The 26,941-nt window shown below is 40.4% G+C and overlaps 1 protein-coding gene across 7 annotated transcripts in view; it reads left to right on the top strand.

The window, feature by feature from the left end:
* The window catches only part of SCUBE1 (signal peptide, CUB domain and EGF like domain containing 1), a 227,516-nt gene that overhangs the window by 60,519 nt on the left and 140,056 nt on the right, over window positions 1–26,941 (top strand). For all 7 annotated transcript variants that reach the window (XM_087766557.1, XM_087766556.1, XM_087766555.1 and 4 more), the window contains one exon: window positions 3,878–4,012. In XM_087766557.1, the coding sequence (XP_087622683.1) occupies window positions 3,878–4,012 (135 nt within the window). The remainder of the gene's footprint in view (window positions 1–3,877; window positions 4,013–26,941) is intronic.

Here is a 26,941-nt window from a genome sequence, read left to right as displayed (position 1 = left end):
TAAATGAGAAACCGAAACCATTTGTTTATTTAATAAATAAAACATCCATCTTTATCAATTGTAATGTTTCCTACCCTTTGATACTGTTCCACACTACCACTCTCTAGAAGATCTCATCTTACCAAGATACAGAACACAAGTTTGATTATGTGAAGGCAGTGGGCCAAAAAGCTAGAGATCTTATGCAAATTTGGATGTGCATTAATTTGCATAATGCTTCTGATATATAGATATATGTATGTATGTATATATGCATCCATTATCTATCCTTCTCTTTTGAAAGATACTTCTCCTTTCCCAGCCTCTCCCTGAGCTGGCTCTTCTCTTATTCCTTGTCCTTGATGATGACTGGCCAATTTGGAGTCCAGGCCCTCCTCTCCCTGGAAGCATAGGTTTGTCACTCTGGTCTAAACTCTGTCTAAGCAATTCTAGCTCTTGTGCTGATTGTCATCTTAGCTATTTATTTGTGCTGGTAAGGAGCAGTTAAGGGCTGTGGAAACAGAGTTATTTTTAGATGCTTCCATCAGGGGTTGTCTTTGGTAGACGTAATCACAGGACGGTTCTTTGTGATAAGGGTTACAGAGAATGGCTTAAGGACATATATTAACTTTCTCCTAGTTTTTCTTCCTCTTTTTGAGGATGAGGGTTGGAGCAGCTATGTGGGTAACCTTTTTTCATCTTTTTGTGAGTTTGGATTGTGTAGGTTTCCTGAAACCTTGCTCCAGCTTCCACCCTGGGATCATCAGTAGGATTTTGAGGCTCAGCTTTCCCGTAAGCGGTGGGTAATGTGCTTTAGGAATCAGCACATTGTCGGGCGGTGAGGCCAAGCTGGATGAAAGAACTTTTGCCAGATAAGGAGCCTAGGAAATGGATTGAGTTTCCATACACCAGTTTAAAGGAAGGGACACCTGCAGCTGCTGCCTTGGGGCTGCCGTCGTCAGGGAGAGAACCCTGGTCCTGGATGAGATGACCAGTGGTAGCTGATTTTGTGCAAAAGATTGCCAAAGAAGACACGTCTGTTTGCTCTAAAAAAAAATCATTTTTATAAAGAGTAGAGTAATAAAGAAAGTGAGCTTTGTATTTGTCCTCAATAAATTTAGAAGTTTTTAAAATAAGTTTAGTTGGGCCTTAGAGTAGATGTTTGAGTGAAGGGATTTTACATCATAAGTGACCTTTTTCCTGTATCTAGAGTTAGGCCCTGGGATGCAGGTCTCCAGCAGGTGTAAACTGTCACACAGAGTGGCAACAATTAAAGCTCCTGAGGATCCACCATCAGTTTTTCAAAACAGTCAACAGCCCAGTTTGACATGTAGAGCCTCCAAAACTGGAGCCAGGAGAGCTTTCTGGAAAACCTGGCTACTTATTTTGGTGTTTATGTGGAACTTAATCTCTAGAAAATCTGGTCCAAAATGCAGTCTCACATATGCTGCATTACTGATGTTTACACGTTCAGCTGGGTAACTTGAGCTGCATTGAATGAAGGTTGCACAAACAGTGAAAAAAAGAAAAAGCCTCTTTGACAGCTATTTCATTTGCAAGCTTTGAAAAAATTCAGATACATGAAGGAATTATTCTGCCAGATCTACCAAAGCTTGAGCTCACTGGAGTTCTCTCTCCTACCTTCAAATGACTTTTTTACCCCATTCTCTAACCTGGGTTAGTAATAGGCTGATCATAAAGTGACATTATTGGAAAGAAAGTTTACCAAGTAAATAATTCAGTAAATATTTTCCAGGCAGCCATGTCCAATAGATTGCCTGGTATGGTGGATAATAAGCAACACTGCCTTTTAGCACTGCAGTAATACAAAGTGTTCCAAAAAGCCTGACCCTAGTAGGGTTGAAGCCTGAGAAGCAAAATGTTAATCCTGCACCACAAGGCCAAGATTTATTGGAAGGCATGTAGTATGGAGATAGAGATGTAGTAGTTCTAGATCCCTTTCTTCAACTCCTTCTCTTCATAAATGAACATTAAAATATTTTTGAGGCAAGTAATTGAAAACAATTAGAAGAAATTCCTCATAGTAAAACTTTTTAAAGAGTTTAAAATGTAATAACTTTTATTCCAGCATATGGATTTGGGGCTTGGTGGTAAGTTGAGTTGTTTCTTTACGGAAGTGGTAAATCACCAGCATTTGCTATCAAGAGCAGAAAAAAATGTTTATAAGTCATTGCATTTGTTTCAGATTATTCATCAGAGCTGGAAAGCAATTGTTCAAGTTGCTTTGTGATACTATAAACAGAACGCTGGGAAGGCCACATACTTTGTAGAAAAAAATTGGGGTTTGTACGTGTACCAACTGAGACTTTTTCCTTCAGTAAGTGTTCAACTAATCTTCCGGAGAGGAGGATCTAGATTCCAGTGTGCTGTTTTGAAGGAACAAGTCTGAGTTGGCACTCAGAGGGCAGCAAGGCCTGCTGACTCAGAGAGGAAGGGTCTCACAAAGTTGTCTTATTTATCTTTCCTTCTTATACTGCAGTAGGCAGGGAAAGTCTTCACTTCTTTTCCTATGCCCTCCCAAGAAAAGGAGAAGGACTGTCTACACACTTGCATTGTAGTTCAAGACAGGATGAGATTGCCTGGTTTCCCTGGGCACTGCTGTAATTACCCTAGAGCCTTTTTTCTCTGTGAGAAAGAGCTACAGTTTCTGTCCCATGAAGCGCAGGCAGCACACCAGCACAAAGAGCAAGAGCAGGCTTAGCCGAGCAAGCTGCCGGAACTAGCTGGCGTTCCTGCATTAGTTACCGGCTGTTTCTCCAGCATTTCAGAGCTTCCTGGCCTTGCCTGCAAGAGTACTGGCAAAAGCAGCTTGGTTTTACCTTAGTGTGTTGTGGCCAGTCCTAGAGGAATTAGTTTCTGCAGGAGCTGTGCCAGCTCTTCTGAGGTTTTGAATGTTGTGGATCATTTATCTTTGTTGTGTTTTTCCCCCCTCCAAAAATAAAATGAAAGCAAAACACACACCAACTCATTTGCTGACATGTTGGCACATACTGTGAAATAACTAACTGGTTGCAGAGTCTCCATAAAAAAGGAAAACATGGAATTTTCAGGTGGTGAGTTGCTTTTATCCAAAGAAAAAACAGAAAATGGATATGATATACCTTTTATGAGCAAAACAGGAGAGTTGCAAGGTTGAATGTGGGTCAGATATCTTTTAGTGGCCGTGGTTTCCCAATGCTGAAACATATGTCTCTGTTAAGCATAACAGCATAAAAACTTTTATGCCAGAGAGGTGATGGGGGGTAGGCAGGGACCCTCAAAACAGCCAGTAGCTAATGCTGCCTTTGTGGTTTTATATATTTGCCTATTAAAATGACAATACAGACATGGAACATTTAGATTTAAGAAGCCTTCTTTTCATTAAACAACATTAAACAAACTGACAAAGTAGGGGGTTATGACTCCAGTAATTGAAACATGCTGTTCTGTTCAAGACCAGAACTCTATAAAGACTCTTTTCACCCAGTAATGCCCTTTGTGTTTGCCTGCTACCCCTGCTAGAAATTACTGTAGGCCTGAAGTATGTCTTTCCAAGTGGAGTGGGAATGACAGGGTGCAACACCACACTTGGCAGATGGGGTCACAGCCTTTTTTAGGACGTTAACATTCATTGTGCATTGGAAATCAATTTGCAGCTCAGAATGCATGGAGACTTAGCTGGACTCCCCTCCCCACTGGTTTTTTTTTTTATGTTAACTTTAAACCTAGGATGCAGGAAAAAGAATTAGATGGATTCATTTGGATTAACTCTGATGGGGTTGGGGTAGTTTTCATTAGCTTAATTTACAGTGTGCCTTTTTGTGGATTCCTTGCTCTTCTAGATGTGTATTCTGCATCTGTACATTATCTTGCATTTCTTTTTCCTTCTCTCTTCTAGATGTTGATGAGTGTCAGGATAACAATGGAGGGTGCCAGCAGATTTGTGTAAATACTATGGGCAGCTATGAATGTCAGTGCAAAGAGGGCTTTTTTCTGAGTGATAACCAGCATACCTGCATTCATCGCTCCATTGGTAAGTTTTCAGTGTGTAAATTGTGCTCTTTAGAATACCTGTGTTCAATCAGAAATGCAGAAACTGTTTGGGGGAACTTCTTTTATCCCCAGAGCTCCCAAAATCATTTCCCTGGTTGGTTGGAATTGATTGATTCCTCTGCTACCCAAACTTGTGGCAGAGCCATAAATAAGAGAGGGGAAAAGGCTTTAGTTTGACATAGAAATGATACTCAGTTCAAACAGCAGGCTCTTTGGGCAGGCAGAGGCAGATTTTCAGATGGCAACCTTCTGCTTCTGACTTTCCAAGACTTAAAAATTTCTCATCTGTTTATTGTATAATAGTTCACCTGTCTTCCACCTTAGAGAGCATGGTATCTTAAATAAAAATGAACAGCTTGTTGCTTCTGGAAGTTATACAGGTTATGGTTTTTTGCCAGTCATGTAACTTGTTGCTGCATTGCAGACTGATGATGGCTGATATTATACTGACACAGCATTTTTCTTTGGTTCAGTACCCTGTCTAGGGTGGATTAGAAAGCTGCTTCTCTGTTGCCTATGCAGTAGCAGTAGAAATGAGGAATCCCTGCAAAACAGTGATCCTTGTCTGCTGCAGATTTTGACTAGGATAAGCAGCTCTCCCTTTTCTATACATGTCAGACATGGAAGACAAGTTTGAGTGGAAAGGGAGAAAAGAAAACAGCATAGCTATAAATCTTTGCAATTAAGTGGACTCTTTATGTGTTCATTCAGAGTTCTGGTGACCCTGGCAGCAATGGGAATATACGCTAGCAAACTCATTTACCAATAGGCAATACAGAATGACAAAGTAGCGAGATGAGTCTGGTGATCAACAATGTAAGCACGCTGTAAATTTCAACAAGCCACACAAATGATTCTGAACTATTTTAAGTCACTAAAATTAACCAGAAAATCCTACTTGAACATAAAGTATGAATTTAGTCACTCTATTGACAAGAAAGTAAGATGTTGTAGTGTAGCATCTCAGAAATGTAAATTTATTTCTGGCACTGTGTGTCTGCTTACACAGAATTGTAAAGACAAGTAGTAATTTTGATTTTCAGAAACGTGAATCTCCAGAATATATTCACCGGTCCACTTTTTAGCATGATTGTTAAGTTTTAAGCAATTGAGGTATTTTAATTATGACAAGAACATACAATTAAGCTGCATCAACCAGCGCATTTTACAGGTTGTTATCTAATAGGTTTTTAGCCATTCTTTTTAAGATAAATTGTTCAAATTTCTGTGCAGCGTAAAGTAACCCTGACACAAAGATATCCAACAGAGCAAGGAATAGTAGCTGGAGGCTTAATGAAAACCACTTGCAGACTACTGTGATACAATCATTATTTCAATTTGCACGTTATAAAAGTTCCCAGCTGTAATAAAAGATAATTTAGTTATCTGAGATGGAAACTAATGAAATAAATGAAAATGAGACTCTAAAGGCCAAAGTTTCTTCTAAGGAACAGATTTAGTGAGGGAAAAGGGTAAGTTTTTATGGCAGAGGATTCCTAGTTTGCCGGAAGGACTGGGGGAGTGGATTTGAAGGTTAACTGCTGTGTGCACATAATAGATATGCATGGGAATAATATATTTGTGTTAGCTTGTTTACAAAGAAAATGTTATATAAGACATGGGCGTTTAATTTGAAGCAACATCTTCAAATTACTTTAGATCTGAAAAAAACAAGGAACCCACCAGATAGACCGATGGTGATTGCAAAGTGTTTCATGAACAAACGGTTTGTAGCTTTTCAAAAATAAAGTGCCAATTTACAATAACAGCAAACATTACACTGTAGTGCCATGATCCCACACACAAATATGTTGGGTGGGTATGCTGGAGGACGGAAATGAAATGAAATGAAATGATCTGTTTCAGTTGTCAGAGGTGACTGAACTGCAAATAGTAAACATGAGTGGTGAGAAAGTAAATGCCTTTTTTAATATCTGTGTTTACTCACTTTCATCTGTCTCACTTGTAAGTGCTGCTACAGAAGCTGTTGGAACGTAAAAATATGCATTAACATACTTAGCCAGAATTGTGCCTAGGGCTGGATTGTGTCTATACCTCTGTTGGTAAACAAGGCTGAAGGGGACAAAGGCACACCACACAGCTAGCACTGCAATCCAAACACAAAGGCGCTGACTTGCCAAAGCCCTTTAGCAAGCTTGTTGACTTTGAGCATAATAAGATCCATTAATTGCAGTGGGATTACTTCTCTGTCTCTGAAACGTGCATGTGCAGTCACACGATCTCGGTGTCCTTGACATTACCTAAATTCTCTTCAAGGACTCGGCTAGTCTAAAACGATCAACCACAAGGTTCTTCATGCAGTTTGCTGCCACCTTTTCCCTCCTGTTTTCAGATGCCTTGGGGAAAAGGGAGAAGCATTGCAAGGTGCTTAGGACATACTTGGAGTTGGGATGAGTTTGGAATGGAGGGAGCAGTGTCAAGCCTCAGCAATGCCCTGTCTGCAGGCCCAGCTCACCTGCCTCGGCCTTCAGCAGGGCTGGTGCTGATCCCATGCTTTGAGCTCATCAGCACATTCAAGTGATGTGGTAGTTTCGGAGCTGAAAAAGGGCATTGGATATTCTCTTGGGGGTTGAGCAGAGGAAGGAATATGTCTCTTTTTGCACTAACCAGCCAAGGGAAAAGTGTCTTCTGGTATGAGGCACCCTCCTTAAAATTGTCGGCTGCTGTGTGAATTTCCTCAGCTTCCAGAGATGCGCTGTGCCTGTCCCAGTGTTTCGGGGATGTATTGTACCGTTGTGCTCCTACCCACAAGCTATGGTTAAAAGCCACGTTGGAGCTCATGGTAGGGGCTTTTAATATGATCCTTGTGTCCCAAATGACATGTTTGCTTGCCATCTATAAGTGTTCTTATTATTTCCTTTGGACAAAAAGGATTAATGATCCACAGAGAAACACGAATTTTATACCAACAGGAGGCCAGGCTGACATTAAAGTCAGGGCAAACCCTGGTTTCCCAGTATTTGCTTTATTTCACTGTCTTCATTATAGGCCTACTGATTTCTTCTGTTTAATCTCAGTATCTTTTGGGAGCATACTATGCCCAATACAACTTACCTCATTTATTTTTGCATAAAACTTAATTTCCCTTTGCTGAGTCAGATTTCAGTACCAGTTTACTCACAATAATGATGGCAACAATGGGGAGAGAGAATGGGAGGGAGAATGGATTGTAAAAGATACGGAGAACTTAACAGTTGTTTGTCTTAGTACATCTTAATTGCAGTAGTAGGTGTGGGCACTGTGAATTATACCGGAGACATGTTTGTGTTTGTTTCCTCATGACTTAAAAAGAAACCAGAATAAACCAGCTGTTACTGTATCATCTCCAGCTCCAGAGGGAGCATGTGTTTAATAAATGTGGAGATTAGCATGGTACACTACAGCTGTGACTGAGTCAGGTGAGTGGGTTACAGCGTGTTTCCCTTAATTTGATGATAAGCCAGAACCCCCAATTCAGCAAAGCCTCTGAGCACATCCTTAAAGTCCTAGTGATATCAAAGTTGGTTAAAAATCTGAATTGGGCATACAAAGCATCAAAATAGACAGAGTTTAGCTATATGCCTGTATCTCCGCTGACGCTCAGAATGATCAGAGCGAAGGGTACGGTATGTCCCATTTGCATTACAACTGTAAAAGGTGGCGTGGTCAGGAGCCCTGGCTACAAACTGCCTCGCCAATTAAAATTCTCAGCTGAAGCAGGATAGAAAGCCATTGCTGTCCCGCCTCCAGAGGACAAGTCTCCTAACGCACAAAGGGTGTTTGCTTACAAGCCAGATACTTCAGGAGTTCTGTGGCTAGGAAGACTTCTGTCATTTTAGATTCCATCCCCTGAATGCCTACCTAAAGCATAGTTGCATTAATGGTCTTATATCTGCTAATCATTCACTGCCCATGTTTTTATACATCTGGTGCCAAGTAAACTAAAAAGGCAGGTGCGATTAGGAGTGGTAATTATAAGTGGAGACAAGAAGAGGTGGAGAAGTACCAGGCTATAGAAGGCTGGGAATGATGATGGTCTGGTCAAATGGTGGAAAAGCTTTTTACACGGTTGTCACCATCATTTTCAAGCCTGTTAAAAACCCATTTGCCAAGGAAATGCTTTTTCACTTCCCCTTATCCCACTAGCCTTAGCAGAGTTAGGGAGTTTGACATAAAGTCAAGCTACCACAACTTAGCAAATTACTGTGCTGCAGAGTCTTCAAACCAGGTGTCTCTTCCTGCACTAAAAATGTAACAGTTTAGTCCCAGAGGAAAGAGAAATATGCTAAGCCAAGTTGTCTTGCATTTGTCATGGGCTAAGTGGGCTTATGAAATGTCTTACTATGCTTGTGCTGATACATAGTAACTTGTTAAACTTGATTATATGTTTAAACCCTTGTTAATGTTGCAGTGGTAGCGTACGAGTCCTTGGGTCAGCTGACATCAAACTACCAAGCTTCTTGTTCTGAGGGTTATAGAACCACTTTTGTTCAATTTTTCGTTCCTGCTTTCCATGGTTTATTTTTATTCCTTACCTGTTTTCTTAGTTCAGTGCAATTTTATAGCAGTAGAATAATGTGTTAGGACTCCCTAGGAGGAAGCATGATCCCCAGTCAGCGCAGGAAAGGTTACAGGTTGGGATTCTGGACTTTATTCCCATCTCTGGTGCTGATGCCTTGTGGGACTCTGGGTGAGAAGGTTATTGGGACTCAGAATTTCTGCAAAGCACTTTAGAGGACAGAGGTGCTTTTTCTACAGAAAGCACAATAATCTATTCATATTTAGATTAATGTGGAAGGGTGACTTTAAATAATTAAGTGTTGCCAGCACCGTTCCAGACTTCGTGAAGTACAAGGTTTCTCATCTCTTTCTCAAGCTCTTTCATGATGATGTAACCAGTGAAATTACTCCATTAGTCGAATGTACTTCACCATAGCTACCCCAAGTACAGGCAGGAGCAGAACTTCCCTTCACCGGAGCAGAACAGTCCTATTTGTCTTTTTAAATTGGAATCCTAATATGACTGGAAAGTAGAGGAATATATGTAAAGAAAATTTTAGGGAAATCAATTCATATGCTTTTAGATAACGTAATAAGAAAACCTTTCAGGCAGCATAAGTTTTATCTGGACAAACATACTGCAATCTTGTAAGCTTTTTCATAAAACGCACAAAGCATGACCTAAGTGTAATAGAAACTTGTCTGCTTATACGCTCCCATGATACATTTTGAATAAATAGTTCAATTGATTATCTTTCACAGAATATAGGATTCAGAATGTATCCAGGAAAAAGGGCTTAATTTCAGCTGTGAGGGGAAGCAGTAATTATATAATCATAAAAACAGTATTAGGTGAAAGTTCAGGACCAGATGTGAGAGTAAGTAGTCTCATAGAATCATAGAACAGCCCGGGTTGGAAGGGACCTCGACAGATCATCTGGTCCAACCTTTTGTGGGAAAGGGAGCCTAGATGAGATTATCGAGTGCCCTGTCTAGTCACGTCTTGAAAACTGCCAGCAATGGGGACGCTACCGTGTCCCTGGGGAGGTTGTTCCAGTGAATGATTGCTCTCATTGTAAAAAATTTCTTTCTTACGTCAAGATAAAACCTCTCCTGGTGCAATGTGTACCAATTGCCCTTTGTCTTCTCCGTGTGGCTCCTTGTGAAAAGAGAGCCTCCATCCTCTTTGAGGCTACCCTTTAAGTACTATCCAAATAAAACTAAGTCTATCCAAATAAAACTGCAAAACCAGGGTTTTAAGTATCAGAATTGTCAGTAGGGTTTTTTTGTTTTGTTTTGTTTTTCCCCCCTCATCTTTTCACATTAAGGCTTTCAATAAATGTCAGCGTAAATGGTGACTGCTTAGGATGTCATAGAATTGGAGGCACAGGCATGCCTCTTTTGGCTTACAAAAATTTTAAATGCATCTGAAACCTGAGGCTGCAATCTTCCTTTTATAGGTAAGAAAACTGAGGTGTAAATATTACAGTATTGTCTAAAGCTCTTGTGACTGTGTCTGAACTGCAGGATAGATTAACTCCATGAGAGCAGCTGCAGTCCTGTTCCTCAGAGCAGTCCAGATGGAAACCAGGATGTGAGGAAATTATATAGGATATGAAATCAAGATAGAGTTTCAGTATATCCCAAGTTGCAGAGCTAAATACACCCAAGTAGAGTTGGTTGCAGGCCCTTGTTGAGTTCCTAGGGACCAATTCAGACCCATATCATGGTTATACTCAGCAAAATATGATGAAGTCTCTACATATTCTACTTTAGTTTTAGAGCTCACTTGCCTTCTAGAGGAAAAATACTGTGCTTCAGAATTTTCTGGGACTTTGAATTAGGTTCAATTCAGAAAGAAAACCAAATTTTGTTGAGTAGTCAATACCCTCTGTTGCTTTGCTTCAGCTGAAATTGAATGCACTAGTAAACCAACTGATTAGCAGGATGCAATGGTGGCGAGTTCACTGAAACTCAAAGGAGAAATCTCCCAATGCTCGGGACCAATAGCAGATTGCCAGATTTTGCCAAAATCTGGGATTGAATTCTAAGACTGTTGTGCAGAAGCTGTCCTGTAACAGGTCCCAGATTTAAGTGTGCTGATCAGAAGAGAAAAAAATATTTTAAAAATAAAACAGCAAGAAAATAATACTAAAAAATTAAAGCCTATATGTGCTAGAAAACATCAACTGGGAAGTAATCTAGAAGTCACATGTGCAACTTGCATGTACTGCTTGAACAGTAGTAAAAGTAGATGCACAGCTGAACATGACTGAATAAGTGATAAACTAGGACATGCAGATAATTTCTCAATGAGCCAGAGTCTGAAATAGTTTAATGGTACAGTAGTTGTTTCTGCATGGAAAGGATGAAACCAAAGGGGGAAAAGAAGTGTGTAAGAAATAATGATGCTGGAGATGCAAAGAAGTGTGTCTTGGAAAGAGCAGCTGTTTGAAACACCCTGCAGCAGCATGACAGCCAGCTAGCTTGCCAGGGGGAGCAGGGAATTTGTAAGTCAGATCAAAAATCTCTCCACACCTGTGTGACAGAAAGTGCAGCGAACAGTCTGTAGCTCAGCAACTGACTGACTGGCAATGCTGACAAGGTGGGAAAGCTATACGCACGGATGGGAAAACACACTGGAAAGTAGTACATTAAAAAAAAAATTAAAGAGAGAAAATATGCAAAGGGGGCTTTCACACTCAATCATTCAATAGCATTGGAAGTGAACCAATGTTCTGTTCATACTGTCTGCTCTGGATATAGCACGATTATACTAAATAAAAGAGCTGACATGTTTTTTAAAGGCCTCTAGCATCCAGTTGACTGAAACATCAGGTGAGAAAGATCTGGGAAGAATATTAAGCCAGAGTGTACTGGAAAAAAGCTTGCATTCATACACGCACACAACAAATGGACTCTGTTTTAAGTATACCGTACGTTGTGTTTGTCATGATGTGTCTCTCTCATGCCATCAGGGATACAATGATGAATTCAGGGCCTGCTCTGAATGCTGTGTAAAGATGCTCAGCATCTTTCATACCTACTGTACTCACTATCTGTCCGTGTATGTCTCGTATTTTTCACTATGCAGAGAAATCAGCCACAGACCATGTTGCAGGCACGGGTCCTCTTTTCTGCTATTCATGACAAATCTCAGAGATGCGATCCAGCAGGAACTCTCTAGAGGTTGATACCGTAGTGGCTATAAACCAGTAGGAATTCAAGATATGAATGCCAAATAGCTGTTCATATATACTGTTACCCTCCTGTATATGGTATGCATACTATGCGTTTCGTGAGTTCTGTTCATGATTCAGTTCCATGTAGTTATGTTTGAGGTTGCTCTGAGCTATTCTGAAATAATTTAGGAGTTAATGGAAATAAGAAGGAAGATGCTTGTATTTAATAGCCATGTTTATTTTCAAGCCTAAGAATACTTGCATGCTCTGTTAAGCATTATGTCTTAGAAGTATCTGGGTCATAAAATTGTTGCTTTTGTTACTGTTCTTGATGGTATTTTGATTATTTTGTACTTGAGCACCAGTCAAGAATGGGGCCAGATTGTGCGAGACCTCGTACAAACTGTGTGAGACCTCGTACAAACGGGGAAAATTTACAGCCTAAGTAAACAAGGCAAACATAGGGCAGAGGACAGCACAAAACACACAGTCACTGTGAATGCTTTCATGGCAGAAACATTGTAGTAGCACCATGAGATATTTTTAAAAGGGGGCACAAAGGAAGAAGGGAGTGAGACAAGGGTACGTCAGGTAAACAGAAAGTAAGAGAAGGAGGGACACAGCCAGCCAGCCAAGGGGGAATGAGGTGAAGTGGAGGAGAATAGACTGAAGAATAAAAGAAGGGTGTGAAACAGTTAGCACAAGGCAAAATCTATACTTCTCTGTCTCCTTAATTCCCTGGCTCACTAATGCCACTTCTTTTCAGTATCCTTTCCCTCATAGTTTTATTTCCAATTAGCTAGCTCCTCTCCTGTATAAACCACAGTATAGTCATAGTATAGTCAAGCTGCAGCAATGTCTTTGAGAACTAGTGGTTTTTTCAGTGGAATGGGTCATGTGCTGAGATTGCAAAGCCAACCTGCAATCACGCGCAAGTGATCAGGATGATACCCTTGCAAGGGTTCAACTCCTTTACTTCTCCCAGGAGTCACGAAATGCAGAAACAGAGGGGTTGAGTATAACAGGGAGGCAAGCATCGTGTGCTGTTACTCTCGGAACTATGTTCACCATTGATAAGAGCATTCAGCTTATGCAGTGAATCAGTTTACCTCTTTTTGTGCATCATGCATAGTATGGTTGAGCACTTTCAAAAGGCACTGCCTGCTTTACCAGTGCTGCGACGCTGCAAATGATCTTTCTTCTCTTGTTCCAACATAAAGCATTCACCTTTGGTAAAAGCATCAGCACTTTTGTCCCTCTTTATTATGGAGCACCTCCTTTAAAAGTTCTTCTCTGTGTTTATAGCTGACTAAATCACTGCACACACAATGTAAGCCAATAGTATCCAGTACGGTGTGCTGCAAGCATATTACATTGGTGATTTACCAGAGTTGGCAGGTTTTCTCCCTACAGTTAACATGGGCTGAGGATACTACAATAGCTGCTATCTTCAATCCATATCAAACTGCAAAGTACTAGACAGGCCAAAACTAAGAGCCTCCTTACTCAAACATTAATTTTTGACAGAAATTCACATGATCGGTGTTGGCATTTCAGTATTTAGTGTAATGAGAATTGGTTATTTAAACTGACATTTGTTTGGAATGCTAAAGATGCCAAGATAGGGAAGCAGTGATGTGAATTGTTCTTATGCCGTGCATTTCTCATTCTGCCTGCTTCAGAAGTGACCTCCTAGTTATTTGCTTTTCTAATCACTAATTCACTAGAGGATGTCTCAGGAGTCTACAAAATCTACCTCAGGACTCTGAACCCCCTCTGAAATAGGAGCTGTTGTGCCATGTGCTGTAAGTTACAGATATGGAAGGCAGAAAAGTTAAATAATTTGCCTAGAGTTACACAGGAAGGCTGTAGAAATCCCAAGAGCTTTCCAGAAAAGCTGTGAAGAAATCATTTGACAGAGCATGCAGTTTAATTGATACTGTGTTGATTTCACCAGATCTGTTTTGTAAAACTGAGTATCTGTTTTTATGTATGCTCCTAGTAGGAACAGAATGCAGATACCCTGAGCCCCATTCTTTTGGTCTGTTATTTAATTCCCTTCTTTCATCCCGGGTGCACTTTAACATCAGTGATTGATGAATTAGATGTACATGTTTAGAGATCAAAGTGTAGCACAGGGAGCCGGGTGGATAACAGTGCATTTTGCAAATCCTGTCCTCTCCCGCCTTTCCTCCCTACACTTTTTGTTCTTTTTGTTCTCTGTTGGCTCACTGTTGTAAATTGAACAATTTCTGATGGTGCCAGGCAGCTTGACTTCTTACTGAAATTCGGGATGCCTGATGACTCTCTGCCCCGTGCCCTGGCACTGGGAAGGCAGCCAAATTGACACTGGGAATGTGTAGGTTCTGAAAAGTGAAGTGGAATATAGCTACCTGAACAGGTCAACCAAATGTTGTCAACATTATTTTTGAAAGAAGTGTATTTTTCCACTAAACCAAATTTTGTTCTCTGAAGTAGCTGCTTTTCCTGGAATAATAATAATTATATATATTAAAAAATTCATAGGAAAAAAACGTCAAAACTCTGAAACATTTATACCTGGAGATATTATCCTTGGCGCTATATGGTAGTGGTGGTTAGGCAGCCTTGTCTGCCTCCATAGGTGGCTGTTGTATTGCACCATAGCATGAATGTCCCCTTATCGAAGCTCCCTTATCGAGAGGAGAGGCTGGGCACGTAGTACAAGAGACAGCTCAAACATGAAGCCTGACTTGCCAGGTGAAGGAGCGTATTCCAGGTAGTGTTTCTGAATCGCCTGTTCCCTTTCACGGGTGAAATATTTCAGTGTTGGGGGAGCTTTCCAGGAAAAGGCCAAACAAAACAAAAAAAGGGTCCTGCCAGCTCTGCTGAAGGGCAGCATTCAAGCTGTGCTTGAGGTGAGACTGGCCTACCCTGCCCTGCAGGGTAGAGCTGCATGTCTGCATGCTCTTCTCCAGTCCTGTGTTTCTGCTTCTCACCTCTCCAGACAAAATGCTTTCAGAACTCCCTCTAAGCTTCCGAGGAAAAGCTGTCATTTGGCCTAAGTGCTTCCTTAATGGACATTTAATTACTCTGCTCTAATTGGAGTCTGAAAAACATATCATTAAAAAAAAGCCTGTAATAAGCTGTTTTAAACCAGGATTTGGTGAGCAATACTTTCCTAGCCTAATCTGTGTCTCTCTCTTGAATCCTGAATAGTATGTTTACCTGGAGATTTATTTTGAAAGGGCTTTCTATGTAGATCTCAACATGACTTGTTAGCATTTGGCTAAGTTACCATTTGTCTTCAGTTGGCATTAGTTGAAAATACCTTGTGCTGTTCAATCTTCCGAGAATTCACAGAAAGAGATAGTGAGCTGTCATTCCTGTGCTGTCTCACAGAGAAGCTGACCACTTATCGGCCAAATGAACTCTGAATTAATCTGGAGGATTACCTGTCAGGAGCTCACTGAAATGCTCCATGAAGCAGCCCCATGGTAGAGTAAAATGCCAGAAAAACAATAAAATCAAAGAACACTGGTGGTAATTCTCAGCAGGTAGATCCTTTAAAAGTAGAGCCTTGGTGGGAGCAGGAAAGCCCCTTCGTGTTTTTTATGTTGTTCTCATTAGTTTCATGCAATAGGGACATTAGGTGGCTAAAGGAATTTTCCTGTTGTCCAGACTGTGGGTATTTTTTTAACCCGGCTCTGAGGCTTTCTAGACCTAATGTAAATGGTGCCACATCTGAGTGTCCATCAAATGCACTTCTTGCTGTTAGCTATCAAGTGCCCAAACCCGGAATGTAAATATATCTCTAAGCACTCAAAGTTTATTTATGTGTCATTTGGTTGAATATTTTATGGGGTTGTTTTGTTTCTTCATTTCCCCTAAAAACACCTGTAAAGGCCTCATTTTCTCTTCATGTTTATTATGACTCACTTCATGGAGATACTTCTGTGCTGAGCTGTACTAAGTTGAGCTATCTAAAAAGCAACATTGTGGTCAGAAGTGTGACTGTTGAGTGACATCCCGTTTTTACTGCTCCGTATTTATTCTCTCCTTGGACTTCCACCATCTATTTACAGGCAGAAACAGGATTTCCTTGCTTTTCAATATGACCTGTTATCAGGAAAAGCTGCCATTGTTTTTCTGCTTAACTTGACCACCAACAAATACTGCCCAAATTAAAATCCATATTCAGTGTTTAGCCGATGCTTTTCATTAAAGTATAGAAATCAAATAGAGCTGCTTATCAAGAAGAATTCTATTTTTCCATTTTCACCCTTGCACAGCAATATTGACTGCACTCTATTTACTGCCTCAAAGTCTTGTTGGCCTCTTGCAAACAGCTTGTAGCTTCCAAAGGATTTTCTTCACCTTTCTTTTCTTAGATTGCTAAAGCCAGGGATGGCTACAAACCAGATATGCTGCTAGCAGATGCCATGCTTATTTCCATGTGCAGCTCTGCCAATGTATCTTCATCTTCATTCGTCCTATCCTTTCACCTGCTTGCTCTTTTTAAAACATGGAATACCAGTTAGGTGTATACATGGAGACTAGGATGAAATAATATAGCTTTGTTAGACCATGAAATCTGTAGAGGCTAAAGACTGCTCCAGTCACAGCTGTAGTGTTCTCTCTGAAGTGGAGATGAGATGCAAGTCTGATCAAACTGGTTTGGAAGTCCACAAACTCCCAGCAGTTTCAGTAGGATTTGAACTGGCACCAGGAGACTGTGAACATCTGCCAAAACCAGAGATTGAATCAGGTGATGCAAATGATGATTATTTCTTTGGGTTACACCATTGCATAGGTAAAGTAATTTGTGAATAACTGTACTACCATCGTAAACTTTTCGCTTTCTGTGGAAGACCTTAGCAAACCATTTCACTAATCTATAGGACAGAAGTGTCTCTAGGACCTACGCAGAACTTCGAGAAAGAGGGTAAAAAGTGCCAGGAAGAAACGGATAGGTGATAAGCAGATTAAAGGCAGTTCAGTACTGAAGAATATGCTTGCAGGTCAATTACATAGTCTACTAATCCCAAACGCTACTAATGATTGTTATTGTAGCAAGAAGTCGGTAGGCACTGTAGCACAGCAATAAACAGGTGCTGAGATAGTCACTTTGGCACAGAAGAGAGCCTGCTAGTTTTAAGATGAAGAAAGTATTCTGCAATGACGAATGAGCCTCAAGGCACAGAAAAAGAGCAATGACATGAGAGCAAGAGTGGTTTGTGTACACACTGGATGTTTCTCACCCTGAATGTGCCAGCAGAGCATATAGACCTCTGAGAGAAGCAGGTTCTTCCACTTTCACACCACTACTGCCCTATAAACATTTCATTCATTTCTGAAGTACAACTTGCAGATTAGGCTTCCACTCATTGTGTTGGTGATAGCATTTGGTCTTAAATGGCTAATAACATAGGACTGCTATTTCAGGTGCCTCCGCATGAAATCTGATGCTGAATGCCCCAGAAAAAAATTAACCGTTTGTGACAGGAAGGGGATCGAATTTGCTGCTGTGTGGAAAATGTGTTTGCCTGCATGCCCACTGCGTGTCTGCGTTTGGTGCTGGTTGTAGCATTTGAACAGAGAAGCAGGAGGATTATTTTGGTGAATGTAAATACTAACGATAGTAAAAGGAGAAATTATAACTGTTCTTTAAATGGTCCTCTTGGTAATATTCTTGTTCGGATAATAAAGGATTTTGTCGCCTGAGGTTACTGGCAAATGTTTTTTGAATGCCTTAATGGCGCCGTCTGAGCAAATCTTGATAGCAGGTAACTTTTATCAAATGGCAATATATTCATCATCTCCATTCCACACCCATCTTTCCCCAGCACCTCTCACTTTTCCCCTGACCTAGACCCTGCAATGTCGCCTTCCAGACTGTGAATCACTCATCTCTCTCCCTTGTGCCCCCACCAAATGTTATCATCACGCTCGCTTGAACCCTGACATTTGATTTGTGTAAGCTAGGATTGTTTTGTGTCTCAGGCTGACATTTTATTCAGATTCCTTCTCTGAGGAAAACTCAGGGAAAACAGAGCAACATATTCCATTTCCAGAGAGCGGCAAACTATCTTCCCATAAAAGCAAACCCAGTAAAAAGTTCGGGAGTTTTTTCATAGCTAAATGGCCCTTTCATATTGCAGATATGCTGGACTCTTACAATGCTTAGAAAACGATAAGTAATACCACCAATGTATGTGTATTTAAAATTTGTATATACAAATACATATGCATTTTGTAAATATATTTTCCTAAGCTGTCCTTGAATGTGGCTGCTCTGACCCCACTCCTTGCCTGCTGTACCTAAGGGAGGCAACACTGATTTTGTTCTCTGGGTTTTGTAGGTTTTTCTGAAAGCAAGGGAGAGGCTTGTGCCTACATTGCATTTTACTTTAATGTATGGTCAGGCTTTCAGGCTTTTGTTGTTGGGACTATTCATGTGCTTAAGTGTTTTGCTGGATTGGAGCCACAGAGCAGTTAATGAATTAGTGCACATACCAGGGTATAGCATTCTATTTCTTCTTTCCAGACAGTTTGCATTTCCAGTATTTGTATAGGATACAGGGTGACCAGCAGCCTGTTTTCTTTATTTATGAAATTGTATGTAAAAATATCTTCTCAGTAGTTAGTATTTCTTCATCGCCTTCTGCTGGATGAATTATCTTTCCCTTTTCTTCCCATCCAAACTCTGTTCCCTAAAGAAAAAGTGTATGTGGTGGCCATTGTTGCCATACTTCTTTCTCTTTTGTGAAAGTGGCAACGCATGAATGTATTTTCCTTGTGGTATGCCCCAGACAGTGTTAGAAACAGAATTTAGCTGCCAAATAATTAGAGTGATAGTGGCAACAGGTATTCAATGCAGGCTGACAGAAGCTTCTCTGAAAGCATTTGCCTAATTCCATGCTTCCAGCTTGGAGTTTGGGAGAGCAGTTGTGCATCTCTTTGGCAGATTTCTCCTTTGGAGTGAAATTTTGACAGTGACATTTGAATTGGGAAAATACATGTTTGTACACAACTTATTAGGCAGCAGATGAGTTCTCATTCTGCTAAATTATTTGTGATCTTCTGTATTGATGCTTCTCCTGTAGTAGCAAATTGACCAGGCAAGCTGAGTATCTCCACTCTTCCACTGGCACTGCTTGTGCTGTCAGTCACCAGCCCATTTGTGTCACAGCTATCCTGGGTCCTGGTTTCCGTTTTTGATTAATATTTGGTGGCTTTCTCAAAGCAAGGTCATGCCCCAACAGAGCCAATAGCGCCAGAGTTCCACCTTGCAGGAAGCAGTGCTGCTGACTGCATCTTACCTTGCGTGTTGGCATTATTTCCTGGCCTGCTAGGCCTTTTTCTGTCCTTCATCATGATGCCATCCGCACTGCTTGGTTGCATTAACTTGGAATTCCTGTGTGGACTAGTAGGCCAGCAGTAATTTTAAGGCACTGGTATGTATTGTTTTCTCACAGTGCTGCTTCTGAGGTAGTTACCTATTTTTTAATAGAGCACCTTTCATCCTGAAGTATCCCAGGGTACTTTACAGATGTGATCCTAGGAAATGCCATTACCTCTGGATGGAGGTGCTTGCACACATGGACGGTACAGGATGTCTGTACAGCATGCTCTGGGTTTTACTGGAAGCGAACTGTGATACTCCCAGTAGTGATGATGACCACTAGAATCAGGTGAACAGAAGGAGGAGCTAGGGATTGTTCTCCCTTCACCATCTCCCTGAAGAACAACTGGAACTCATCAAGCAAGAGGGGATAGAGACAGGTGGCGGCAAAAGTGTGATGTTGTATAGAGCGGATATGCTAACAAGCAACCAGGGTCAAAGAGTGAACAGCAGATGGACTCATTCCTTGAAGAGTGCAAGCTCCGCCATAGAGAGAAATAAGGAAAGAGGGTTTTATAGAGAAAGCAAAGTTGCAAGTGGTAGTAGCTACTCTGTACGTAAAGAGAGGAAAACTGGAGGGGTAACTTGCAAGGGATATTATGACAGAAGAAAGCTGGCAATGCAGTAGCTGTTGGCCAACATTACATTAAGTTGGGAGTTGGAGTCAATGATCCTTATGGGTCCCTTCCAGCTCGAGATATTTTATGATTAAGGGAGTTAGCAAGAAAACCAACACAAAGAGGGAGGACACCTCAGAAAGATTTAACTAGATTAGGGTCAGAGAATGACAGAACAAAAAAAGGATGAGTGATGTTAAAGGGATAGGGGGGGAAGAGTAAGAATTCCAGATCTTGCTTGGAAGTCTCCCTTGCATTATCTTCCCTTTCCCTACCTGAGAGGAGGCAAGTAGTTCAGCCACCTCTGTGGGTTAGCATACCCTTTTTTCCATACCCAGGGACTCTGAACAGAAGCTCCATTGAGATGGGGCAATGAAGAGACAGGTTCTGGGGAGGATATGTCATACTTATTTGGGCAGTTGGACAACAGACCCTCCATTGTGCTAGAAGATACTTTAAAGAAAGTACATGCAGTTTTTGTATTGCCAGGGACCTGCAAGATGCATCAGATTACTGTGGTGAGGTCTCTTACCTTCACTGGGATATAGAAGGGAGTTACGTGTACCCCAGAAAGTTAGGAGAAATCTCTTGGGATCCTTTCTGCCCCTGTTATGTTAATCAGCTTCTATATAGCAATACAACTTGTCTTTCATTTGTTGAGAGGGGAAGGGGATGAGTAGTTCAAAACTATTCTTTAAATTGCTGTAAACAGCCTCAGGAAAAAGTAGTTAGTGGTAACTGTGTTGTATTGTATACAGTACAGTGCTGTGGGTTTGTTTATCCACTGAAAAGTAAGTGGGAAGTGTGAAAGAAAACATATCTGGGCACAGCAAAATATAGCTGTACTTGTAGACAGTCAGTGTATTGTTACATGCCGATTCATAAAAGTGTATATCCCTTCATACAGCAATTTCATTCTAAGAATCCTGGAGTCTTCCAAAGATATATTGATATTAAGCATGTAAAGAATAACTGCTGATGTTTTGAGGTAGAGAGTTGTTATTCTCTAACACAGTGTAGGCACAATAAAATACTTACACAATCATTAAACTCACTGCATTGGATCAGTCATTCGCTAAGCTAATTCTCACTCCTTACAACGTTAGCAACAGGCCTCAGTTGACAGTATCATTACAACCAACACAGATCTCAGGCTAACGCTACCGTTGCCCTTTTGTTTTGAGTCTCCGATTACAAGTAAATGGATTCACTCTGAGATGCTATGAGGGAAAAGGACTTATTCCTGCTTTCAAGCTCCATGGAAAGCATAAAGTCATGCTGTCTTCAACTCTTCCTGCTGGATGAATACAGTGACTGTGTGTAGCACCCTCCTGTGGTGCCTTGTGGCTTTTACTGCTAGTTTCATTTTCTTTGCTCCCTCTTTACCAAAATTAGTGTCTTGATACTGACTCACAAGTTGTAGCCAAGACCGAGGACAGAAAGGTGTACCATAGTGAGCAATTCATGTGATACTGTCAGCTTTCCTCATGGGTCTTATTCTTATTTCTGGATGCTACCTCATCTTTTCCCAATTCTGCCTGCAATCAGATGTTGAAAAATATTCTATTGCTTTAATCACCTGGTTTCTGAATGTATTTTGTGTAATGTTAAGAAGGTATTTGAAAGAAGGAGAAATGTTATGAAAAGGTAGGTGTAGCGTGAATAAGTACCCTTTGTCACACCTCTCAAAATCCTTCATTCTTATTTGCTGGTAGCATCCCTTTTACTCCATTTCTGACCCCTTGTCTGAGCAAGAAATTGCCAGTCGTGCTGAAATTTCTTTAAAGACATCATATGGGAACATTCATCTGAGTGATCTCTTTCTATAGTTTACTTCAAGAGCTGAACTTACATTTCCAGGGTGTAGATCAAGCAGCATTAGTCTGCTGTGATGCTATTCCATTCCATATATGCTGCTGTATCCTAATCATGTTAACATAAAAACACTGCAATATTAATCTGCATCAGCAGCAGCAGTTATTTCTATCACATATTGCTTGTTCGTATTCTCATCTTTCCCACAGGAAGTGTGTACAGGATCTCATAATTCATTTCCCCTTCTTCCATTCACCTCCACACAGGAATGATGTGTGTCTGTCATAAATCAACTTTACCTTTCTCAGGGAGAATTACACCTCGATGAAGAAGTGACTTTTTAGCTGGGGCATTCCCAGTACGGATTTTTTAATTCCTTTGAAGATGATGAGAAACTGGGTGTGGAAGTCATTTAGGATAAGAAACAAGAATTTGATGACACTTCAGTGGCAAGCCAGTGTAGAAAATGGAGGGGACATCTGATGTGCCTAATCTAGGTAATGCACTGAAGCTTTTTGTAGTGTAGCACTAGCATTGCCTAAGCACTAAAGGTTTTGAGCCTGGGTGTATCACCTTGCTGTGATCCCACTGAAAGAGGATAACATCATGAACTAATGAAGCCAGGCTTAGTGGCCAGTCTCCTTTTTAGCCAGAAGGTATAAGAGGTGCTAATTGTGATCTTTACTGTGTTAGGGTTTACTTGGTAAGGAATGCAAGAGGCTTCTTCAGCTAGGGAGAGAACTTAGCAATTAACATTCAACCAAAAGAGACTGCAGTGTGTCTGCAAGCTGGTCACAATACTGTCCTGTGTCCAATTGCATCATTTGCTGTGGTTCAGCTTTAGTCACACTTTTTCATGGCAATATTTTTAGATTGACAGCTGAAATGGAATGATGATAGAACAGACTGCTTCCGTTACAAGGAACTACTCAGCAATGCATTTCTAAAACAAGGGATTAATTTTCAGATTATGCTTTGTAGCTCTGTGTTGAAGCCTTTGGTTCCTTCAGGTATAGAATGACACTTTTTTTTTGAATGAATGAAGGTCTGCTACCTCCATAATAAAAACAGACACTATTCCATATGGGTTTGAAAAACAGCCATACCAAAATTAGGTTGAACTGCTATGTTTCAGACTCGTGTTATCTGTTAAAGAATGTTGCTCCTTTTGTATGATATTAAATTGCTGTTACGTGTCACTGTAGAAACAAGAATGGTTAGGTGAGTGATGGGAGAAAGGCTGACAGCAAAGCACTAATTAAATACTGTTTTGCAAAGCCCTCATTGAAATTCATAGCTTGGTACCTTTGGGGACTTGAAAGTAGGGGAGATGGAAAGATTTCAATTAAAAAGGTATTTGTATGGTTCTTTGTGAAGCCAATCATTGCCTTTTTAATATAAAGCATGCAAGTATCTGTCTAATACACTTTACAAACATCAAATATCGTGCCTTGAAACAATGACTGTTTTAATAGGTCTCAGAGCAAGATATTTTGGAATAAAATAAAAATCCCATAGACCTAAAATTTTATTCAGATCAAGGCTCTGGCTTGGTTGTTTGTTTTTTCCAGCACAAATGCAATCTTAAGTAATTTCTACATTGATTGACTAATTACAAAATTTGAAAGGAAAAATGTACTTGCAAAAAGAAATACAGTTGCTTAATAAGTAATTTAGTTATTTGTGTTTAGCTACAGTTGTAGTTGCCATTTACAGCTTTTTAAGACCACCAGGGCCATCAACTGAAGTCAGTTGCAAGAGATACATAGTTCAAAAGGGTTCAGAGAACATCTATTCCGGATGCAACTAAATACCACGAGCCACAAAACGCTTGTCAGCAAAACAAACTCAAAACTTGTAGTAGAGCCCCAAAAGCCAGAACTATAATTTACTACAGTAAGAAAAAATCCAGGCCATTGCCAGTTCCCTAGATCCTTGAAGTCATGGGGAACTTAAATGAAATCCCCAGATTGCCCTAGTGTTCTCTGCCCAGTTATAAAAGACAGTAGATCCAGAATGATTGACGTTGAACTGACCTACAGTAAGATTCCTCTTCACCCTAAATCTCATGGTCAGAATATGAAGGGAGTGTACCAATAAACAAACGCTGGCAAGTGCTTTGAATAGCTATTGTAACAGCAATAAAACCTACCCAGTCTAAGCACTATTCTTTATCTTCTTACCAAACCATGAGCTCTGTATCACTCCTACGTATCCAAGCAAAGCTGGGAGTTTCACAGCATGCCTCGGCGAATTGCTAGAACCAAGTCAGTGGAGATAGTGGGATTCAGGGCAAAGTGCCTGAGCAGAGTGGAGCTAAGGCAATTTTGCAGAGAGGTGCAGTCATTTGGATCTCATTAGATCTCGTGCAGCACTTGAAACTGTATCTTGAAGCCGCAAGGTTTCGACCCTATGAATCTAGAGCATTGGCCTGAAATGAACAGGATTTCTTGGCAGGAGGAGAAATGGCAGCATATTAGGTCAGTGCCCTTTCAAGGGAAAATTGCTCATGAATTTAATCTTCTTCACTTTATCTGGGTTTGTGTGTCCGTGATGACACTTGAACCCTTAACTGATGCATCATTGGAAGCAGCAGAGTGATTAACAGGCTTTACAGGAAAGACAAATACCAAAAGAGTGGTCATTCTGGTAAGATGAATTCTACCTCCTTTATGGATACAGAATGATCAAGGAGGATGTAACAGAATGCTTTATTTGAAATTAATCCTTTAATCCAATACCACACCCCCCCCCCCCCAAGTTCTGCTCATCAATTCCTATTTTTTTCAGAAGTTGCCTTAACTTTTCACTTGATCCAGGAGCTTACCTAGGGAAGCACTCTGCTTATCTTATTTCTGCAGATTTCTTATGTAGAACTGCTCAGGTGGTGTCCATAAAGAAACTTTGTTATGGTTCTGTTATCAAGAAGAATGATTCAGGAGTCAGAAAATAACTGTGGTTTGGGACCTGTTGCCTCATGGTCAGTGGAACACTTTCTCCCTACCCATGCCCACACGCTACCACAAGACCCCCTGCTACTTCTGTCTCCTTTATGACCTTGATCCCAACCATGCCCCTCCTGTGTCCCTGATCTCCTATGGAGACGGAAGCCGTGTATGCTGTGGTGGGTTCTCCGCTGTGCTTTTGTCAGTAAGTCCTATTTTTTTCCTGCATGCTGACTGAGCAGCTGGTATGCCAGGTAAAGCAGGTAGCTCTTGCGCTAATGTTGCAGCCTTTCCCAGCTGGCAATACCAGTCTGGTTCTCTCCTCTTTATTTAGTTGTCAATTTTCACAAAGCTTGTAGGAATGTAATTATCTTTGATACTTCTACCCTCTAGCTAAGTGAGTTGGGATTGCCCAGTGGATTCAAAAGTGACTAAGTGGAAAGACTGACAGGCGGACAGACAGCACAGTTGTACGAGCATCGTTTCCTTGTAAACAACAATAATAACAAATATCCATTAAATAGTAATAATAAATTGTACCAGTAGTAACAAGTAATAAAAATAAATATCAGTTAATTTATTTGGTAACTATAGCTGCATTTTATTTTAAAGTAAAGGCTACTTGAAAAGTTCAGATGTCTAGGCTTGCATTTTTCGTTCTGAGATTTTCTTAATTTTCTTTTTAAAAAGTTCTAGACATAACTTGAATAAAAATATATATTCTCTTAAAATTTATTGTAGTTTTTGGCCATCCACGCTTAACAATTATGGCTGCTTTACACAGGTTTAAGCATAGTAAGAACATAGTCTGCCAGTGGCAAAGCTTGTGCATTTTACACTTTGAAAAAGCACGTAACTATCACTTAGGTGATGAATATTTCAGCAGAGGAGCTGGCATTGAACAAGATGATGCTATTTTCTTTTTATACCACTAAGATTCTTAAAAGACTTGCTTCACTGTGGTAATTGCAATACAAGTGGTGAAAATCTCTAATGCGCTGCATTTGTTTTGTGGATGGTACTGTGGCCAAAAAATACATTTAGGCAGCATTACTGAAGTGCTTGTGGAAAACTAGTATTAATTTGTATTACAGTAGCTTTTAGGTCAGGGTCTATTGTGTTAACGGCTCTACACTCTATACAGAGAGAGAGAGACTGAGAGGGTGAGACTCTCCCTTGCCATTCAGATAGACAAAAGATGTGTATCCCTACTTTACAAGCAGGGAAGCATGGTATTCAGCTGGCCTCCCTAGGGAGAGAACACTGCCTCCTGATTTCTGGCTCGCTAGAATTCTAGCCTTCACTACTGGTGTTGGGCAAGATTTCACAGACAAACTGTTTATTCGTTGAAAAATCATGTCTACGTAATCTGGAACAATGAGCAAATTCACAGAGAAATCAGAAAATTTATTCAGACAGAGAAACAATATTTTCAAATTAAATACACATTTCATTTAGATTTTAGGGAAAAAAGCGGTAAAATACCTGAAATAGTTGCAGATTAAAAAAATTATTTTGATTGTCTTTAAATGAAACTGTTGATGCTTCATTTTGCCAAGAAAACTGCAAAAAACATCTGCTGAACCTAAATGAAACAAAAACCAGAAGTGTTTTAGACTTGATGCACAAAGCCACCCCCCTTATGGGTACGAGGGAAACAGGTTCTCCAGAGCTTCAGCATTTGGGCTCAAGTTAGTAATAAGAATGACTATGATCTCTTACCAAGAAGTGATTCAGAGCACCTGAGTTCAGGAGCTGAGGCTATGTGGAGAGCAGAAAGCCTCTCCAGAAGGCCACCAGGAACACTGGTATTATGTGCAGCAAGGAGCAGGATTTATTGTACTGGTATTATGGATATAAGCAGAATGCATAGACATGTAAAATGTATAGCATGCATGTAATATTTGTCTCAGTGGCAATTAAACCCACACTAAGTAAATTGAAAAGAAATTTTCCTTTTAAATTCTGAAATAAAACTCCATTGCACCCCAAATTTTATTTTATATGGTAAAACTTGTTTAAAGTTATTTAAAACTCTTGCAACTTAGCCTTTTTAAAAAAAATATTTGCCAGTATTTTCCCATATACATACCTAACTTCATGTTCTGTATTATGAGTCTAGTCCACCCTTAATGATCTAGAAAAGTGGTCTTGTTTTCAGTCAGAAAGCTGTTGGGTAAAAGTAAAGGGGAGTCAAATATGCAGGTGCATGAGTTGGTGCTTACTTGCCAGTTTATTTCTGTGGAATTAGGAGCAGAAAGGCTAAAAAGGAGAGTACTAAGAAATGTGTCTTTCTGTGGAATTAGGAGCAGAAAGGCTAAAAAGGAGAGTACTAAGAAATGTGTCATCTGCCTTATGAGTAAAATAATTTCTTTGTTAGCCAGGAAAATTGTGGAATGCAATAATCTTTTAATAATGGGGAAAAAAAAAAAAACCAGAGTATGTAGGCCATAGGGAACGTGCTAG

This window comes from Nipponia nippon, unplaced genomic scaffold, assembly GCF_047370975.1.
Source record: "Nipponia nippon isolate SJK-2023a ecotype South Korea unplaced genomic scaffold, ASM4737097v1 scaffold_3, whole genome shotgun sequence".
Lineage (NCBI taxonomy): Eukaryota > Metazoa > Chordata > Aves > Pelecaniformes > Threskiornithidae > Nipponia > Nipponia nippon.
This window is presented reverse-complemented; position numbering and strand designations above follow the sequence as displayed.